Raw genomic sequence first — 6228 nt, forward strand, 5'->3', positions numbered from 1 at the left:
CTAATTGTTTTAGATTTCAATTATCTACAGTAAAACTAAAAGTTTAAGACAGTTATTTTTAGATATAAAGTATGAGGTGACTTGCGACCTGTCCAGGGTGTACCCCGCCTCTCGCCCATGCTGCTGGAGATAGGCACCTGCACCCCTCGCGACCCCACTCGGGACAAGCGTGTCAGATAATGGATGGATGGATGGATGGAAGTATGAGGTGGTGAGTTTGTCAAGTGAGTTCAGTAAATAATAATCAACAAAATAGGCTGAGTTCGTAAATGCAAGCTTTAGTTCCAGGTATGCTTTTGAGGATAATCATCATAACAAGTGAAAACACAGTCCATTCTGGAATCTGTGTGATAAAAACTAGCTAGATACCAATCAAACGCTAGGCTGGCAGAGAACTATACTACTTATGTAATTAGCCCCACATCTAACATGATGTTAGATGTGGTTCTGTTAAATTGCTTTCTGGCATGACTGTTCTGCATGCATGGCTGTTTGCTTTAAAAAAAAAAATCTAAGTTTTATCTCAAGTCTCATCTTGGGGTTCTGAGCACCATAAAGCTAAATAACAGCTCCAGGCTCTGAGTAATGTCTCCTGACAAATCTTAGGTGAACTCCAAGTGGTTCATGCAAAAACAGTAATCTTATCATTTAGATAAGAGGTATATTTGATGCACTCAAAAGTCTTTTCATCTGAGAGCCAATTATGGTTTTATTACGATTTACAATTCTTGATGCACTTAAGTTGAGTTTTTTTCTATGTGGTGACACACAGGAATGTGACATCGGAACTTTCAGGTTAAATTATGCGAAGCTTTTATTTGGCTGTAAAAGACTTGCAGGCAATGAGATCCTACATCAAAAAGATTACTTTCCGAACTTTCCGGATGTTACAGGATACGCAGTGAAACAATATCCATGTGGGAAAACCTGGAAGCAGAGGAAACTGTAAAAAAAAAAAAAAAAACTTAATTTAAAGTTATAAAATTTGTCGCAAAGAATATGATCAGAAATTAAATTTCTTTTGACTACCATTAACCCTGCTGGCTGATCTGCAGTGATCTTTGTTCTGTTTTTGAAACTCCAACAAAGTTTGATATCTTTATGACTTTATTTGATTTTAACAGAAGGGGAGAAGAATTTAAACATGTTTGAACAAGTTACATTTCTTTTTATCTTATTGTCATTTGGAGAGAACTTTTCTCAACCACAAAGGATACGCCCCCTTTTGAACAGAAACTATGTAAAGCAAGTTCAGCTGGTGGTGAGCAGACTGCATGTCTGAGCATAGAGGCGCACAACTCAGACAAATGCTTGATTGCAACTTCATCTTAGTGACAGGAATTAATTAAGCATCATCATTAATTTAAATGACTTAAGATCTGATCTAGATAAACAGATTTATTCAGTAACAGCAAGGAATTTTCTCAGTTGATCTCCTGTATTATTTCTTGGATTTCCTCTCTAACTCTGAGGATTGGGAGCTTATAACTGAGGATGGCTCGGATCTTCTGGATGATGGGTTTCGTTCTGCTCACTCAGGGGTTCTTATATGTCCTTGGAGAAACTGGAGTTGGCTGCAAGAAATGGCGTTCAACTGATGAAGGTGTTTGCTGCGATGAATGCCATCCTGGTAAGTGGAACATCAAAAAATGATGAATGATGTAAATTATGAATATAACAGGAATCAGGCTCTGAACAGTGAAACTTCCATTTAGATCACATTTAACATTAAATGTATTGTAGATGTAGAGTTTATAATCTATCTATTCTTAAATATGTGTGTCAGGTTTGACTGATGATCTCTGCATAGGGATTATTATATACGCCAACCTATGTGTAATTAAAGGCGATAAATCCAAATGCTGAGAATGTTTGATGAATTTAGTAAAAAAAGATGAAGTTCGTCTCATACTTGAATTGTTCTGTAATCTTTAACTTTAAAAATGAAGTAAATACAAAGAAGAAAAAAAAAAAACAGAATTCCTGCTTTGGGGAGTTTCTCTGTGGTGGCTGAATGCAACCGCTTATAGTTTCAGTGGTTTTTCATCTAATCCCACAGCGACACTTAGCTGATACAACTGATTAGTCCACTCATTCACAGTCTGGGATGGCTATGTCTGAGAATTTGGATACACTCACCAATTTTACAGCTATGACTACTTTAATTGCTCACAGCCATCATAGTTCTGGTTACAGCTGATTCACTGGCGCAGATAACCAGGAATGTGAATGCTACAGTAACATGAGTCAAGTTCAGAGCTTTCCGATTTTTGATGTATGGATTTCTTTGCAGGGAATCGTGTGGTGAAAAGATGTGGCCCAAATCCAACAGAACTCTGCACTCCATGTGAAAGGGACCATTATACTCTAAAGACTTTGTCCAGCGAATGTAGCATTTGCTCTCAGTGTGTTGGTATGTCATAGTATTGAGCAACAAAACCTTTCCTTTGTAGCCCAAGCACAGCCTAAACTTACCTGTTATCTTCATCTCCATCGTTTTTCAGGTGCTCTTGTCCAATTGAAAGCGTGCACCCGTACAAGCAACACGCAGTGTGGGTGTCCAAAAGGGCTGCTCTGTGGAGACAACCCCTGTACCTTCTGTGTGGACGAGTGCTCCAAAGGCTTTGAACCTAACAAATATCGTATGTAAATCTGCAAATATTTGAATGTTGTATTTAGAAAGCTGAGTGTATCACACATCAACTTAACATCTCCTAAACTCATCACAGGTTCTTGCACTCCTTGCCCTAATGGGACCTTTAATGACAAAATTCATCAAAAGTGTAAACTTTTGAGTACCAGGTAAGTGATCTTTCTTTCTAGAACTATTTTGTTCTTTTTTTATTCAAGACAAATAAAAAACAAAAAACAAACCCAACTAATTCTTGTTTTACTTTTAATCAACCCCAAAGCTGCAAAGATCCAAACCATGTTATGGTTTTCAAAGGAAATGCTTCTTCTGACATTATATGCAAACCACCTTCAACTACAACATCTACAAAAACTCCACCTCTAAACAAATCCAGGAGACCTGGTAAGGAAGAAATGTGGCAAAGTTCAAAGTTCATCAGCTTTTATAATTGTTTTCATGAAGAGTGATGTGCATCCTTCTTTTTTTAAGTAGAGACAACAGAACAGGGATGGCCAACAGTGTTATTTGTGATCATCGGAGCGTTTATGATGTGCCTCATCATCTTTATCACCCTTGCATCTTTCCTAATTCATCACAAAGGCAAAAAGGAAAAGAAACAAAGAACTCTCTCGAAAACCCCTATAATTGGGACTCCTACAGGTAATGATTAAAAACTAAGAGCGCAAACGTTATTTTCAAGCCAATGTCAGGCAGCAAATCGCAAATCCGATACAGAGAAAGTACTAACTGTGTTTAATTTACTCCTCTTATTTAGATGATCCAAGGACACTGATTGCCATTGAGTGCAGTTTTCATGAAGCTCAACAGGAACAGGGAAACAGCACAGAATCATTAATCTCCAAGGACTCTGGAGGTACTGTGTAAATGGAATCGAACAAGACGGAACATGACATCGGCAGCTGAGGAAAACAGATTTGTCCAAAAGATGGGATTCTGCGTTTTACTGAGCCATGAGCTTAAAGAGGCTTTGTTCTTGCATCAATGTCCCTGGTTCCTAATGCAGGAACTGTGATGCCCCTCTACTGTTTGCTTAATAGTAATCCTTTGATGTCTCTGTACACATAAACAGGAGGAAGGGGAATTCTGTGATGGTGGAAATAACCAAGTGGACTTCATTGACTTTGTTCATCATGTAAATGACAGCAGCCTCTCTGTTCTTCCCCCAAATTACCAACTAAGCAGAGTTCACATGTTTTAAAAGGTCATATATGTTCAGTATGAAACACTTACAGTATTAGTATACTTAGTAATAAGTAGGAATTGTACATTTACTGAAGCAAGTTACTGTATTAATTATTATTTTAGTGGGAAAGAGAGTTAACATGTTCTAGAGTGTTGTTCACATTGAAAGTACAGTGCAAGTGGGTTTTTCAGCTTTTAGTCATTTGTCATTTCAAGCCCACATACGCCTCCTGGTGCAAGCGCTAGCCTTTACCTTCGTTCCAACGATCAACCTAGTAGTCTTTTTAAAGTTTTCTTTTTTTTTTTTTTTTAGCTGAGTGTGTTGAGCAAATTGTGTGGTTATTTATAGTGTGAGTACATAAATGAGGCCAAGCAAGAGAAGCGCTGCTTTCGGTTAGTATTTAAATATCTTCTATAAAAAGACAAGACTATTTTCTACAGCAGCCTGACAACGAAAGGAACATTTCTTGTTTTAGGTCAGTCAGGGTTTTTAATGTGTTATATATGTTAATGAGAAAATGTGTTCTTTTATGTGGCACCAAGATTCTATTTAAAGTCAGAAGAATTGTTTTAAACAGTCAAGGGAAATCCAGATAATGACGGCAGGGCTCTGTCGGTTTCTAATAGGTTGACTCTAAACATTTCAGGTGAATGGAGGTATACTTGTGAATGCCCTGTGAAGGATACCTCATACAGTAATTTATTATGGAAAAAAAAAATCCAAGTTATCAGGCAGAGAATAATGAAACTTCAATATCAAAAGAAATCAGACAGACTTCAAACTTTTGGAGCAAATGTGCCTTTTAAGAGGACAGAGGACCAAAGTAATCCTGTAATTACCTACAAAGTAGCTTATATACAAGAAATCGGGAAATCCCAAGACCATGATCTTAGACCCTTAATTGAGGTGTGAAGAGAACCTAGAATGTGTGAATGTGAGCAGGATGATCTGCAATCCTCACTGTTTTAGACTTTGGAAAGATGATCGAAATGTTTGACCCAAGACAAAGTTTTAAAGCCACCTCTGCCAAGTATTAAGGAAATATATGTATGCTGCAAAGTAAAACTAAATATTTTTCTTACCGTCTGGCCTTAAATTTGAAATTTAAGGTCAGACGGTAAGAAAAATATGTTTTTTTAAAACAATATCTGGTTTCATCAGTACAACTTGAAGATATTGTGTTTTTAATATAACTCTGAAGGGTTCAAATAACTAACTGTGAAAGTACTATTGTAGCTTGGTTTTATAAGCAATTGGGCAGCTTTGCATGTGATATTGATGAAATCTTGATGGATTTCCCTGCTGCCTAATGGGTCAAGAACAAAAAACAAAAAAGGCCTAGAAAAGGGTTTTCCCCAGTGTTGGTATTTTTATTGGTAAACCAGCAGGGATTTACTTAGTTGTAAGAGAGGAATTAAATAAGCAGATGTTCAAAGAGGTGCTTTTAAGAAAGCTGAGTCATGCCTCTTGCACAACTCTAAACGCCACAGGGCTACAGAGAAACCTTTAATAGCGTGTTTTCTGTGAAACGTATTTGTGCAACAGTTCAGTGGCCTATTGAGATAAGACTAGCCGGATGTATTATTTTTGTTGATGAACTGTAGCAGGCGTATTTCTTTACAAAATGGAACAAGTAAGAAGTATACAGTGTGGGCTTATGGTGGAAAAGATTAGCCCACATCTATTGTGATTTATCATACAAGCATGTGGACAATGAGTCACAGCTCACAGGTGTCATCCTGAAAGCAGCTAACAAAAGCATGACTGTAGCACTTTATTTTGTCTACCATCTGCTACCTGAAGCAAATGACACACTTGTTTGAAGAAACTTTTAATGTAAATGTATTTTGTTTCTGAACTGTGTTCAAAGTTTTACATTTTAATTTCATACATGTTTTAAACAGCTAATAAATATATTTTTTAATTGTTGTGCTTTTATACAGGACAGCTACAAAAAGGCTACACTCCAGCAAAGCGGTGGCATTTGACATATGTAAGAAAAAGAAAGGGAAGAGGAAATAAAAGCATAATCAGATAAGGAAAAACAAAAAAAAAAAATTCCAGTCTTATCATCAGGATGAACGTTATTGTTTGGTATGAGGAAATTTCCCCAACTGATACGACTGGAGCTTATCCTGAGAAAAAGTATTTTCACGTTTCTCATGTTAAAACCATAAAAACATCAAAGCATGTTGAAGATATTTTACGAGCAAATAAAGTAGCATCTCCAGATATCATCTCCCCTTCACCTGGAAACTATGAACTCAATGGATTATCTGTAAAGTGTGAACTGAGAGCATGTTCGAGTCAATATACACAGAAGTAGTCCCATTTTTATACGTCCCAATGCCACATCTGCTGTTAGTGATCTGGTACAAATAAACTGCCACTC

General features: G+C 37.0%; 1 protein-coding gene across 2 annotated transcripts; it reads left to right on the forward strand.

Moving 5' to 3' along the window:
* The first annotated feature begins 1283 nt into the window (after nucleotides 1-1283).
* Nucleotides 1284-5839, forward strand: LOC107083927 (tumor necrosis factor receptor superfamily member 9-like). 2 transcript variants are annotated; one of them, XM_015373502.1, is made up of 7 exons: nucleotides 1284-1630; nucleotides 2294-2413; nucleotides 2505-2642; nucleotides 2730-2802; nucleotides 2913-3034; nucleotides 3122-3292; nucleotides 3408-5839. In XM_015373502.1, the coding sequence occupies exons 1-7, from the start codon at nucleotides 1495-1497 to the stop codon at nucleotides 3515-3517; spliced, it is 870 nt and encodes a 289-aa protein (XP_015228988.1). In that variant the 5' UTR covers nucleotides 1284-1494; the 3' UTR covers nucleotides 3518-5839. The 2 variants fall into 2 exon arrangements, with proteins under 2 accessions (XP_015228988.1, XP_015228989.1); XM_015373503.1 differs by having other exon boundaries at nucleotides 3125-3292.
* Nucleotides 5840-6228: the final 389 nt, after the last annotated feature.

The sequence above is a fragment of the Cyprinodon variegatus genome, unplaced genomic scaffold (assembly GCF_000732505.1).
Source record: "Cyprinodon variegatus isolate N-32 unplaced genomic scaffold, C_variegatus-1.0 Scaffold87, whole genome shotgun sequence".
Classification (NCBI taxonomy): Eukaryota; Metazoa; Chordata; class Actinopteri; order Cyprinodontiformes; family Cyprinodontidae; genus Cyprinodon; species Cyprinodon variegatus.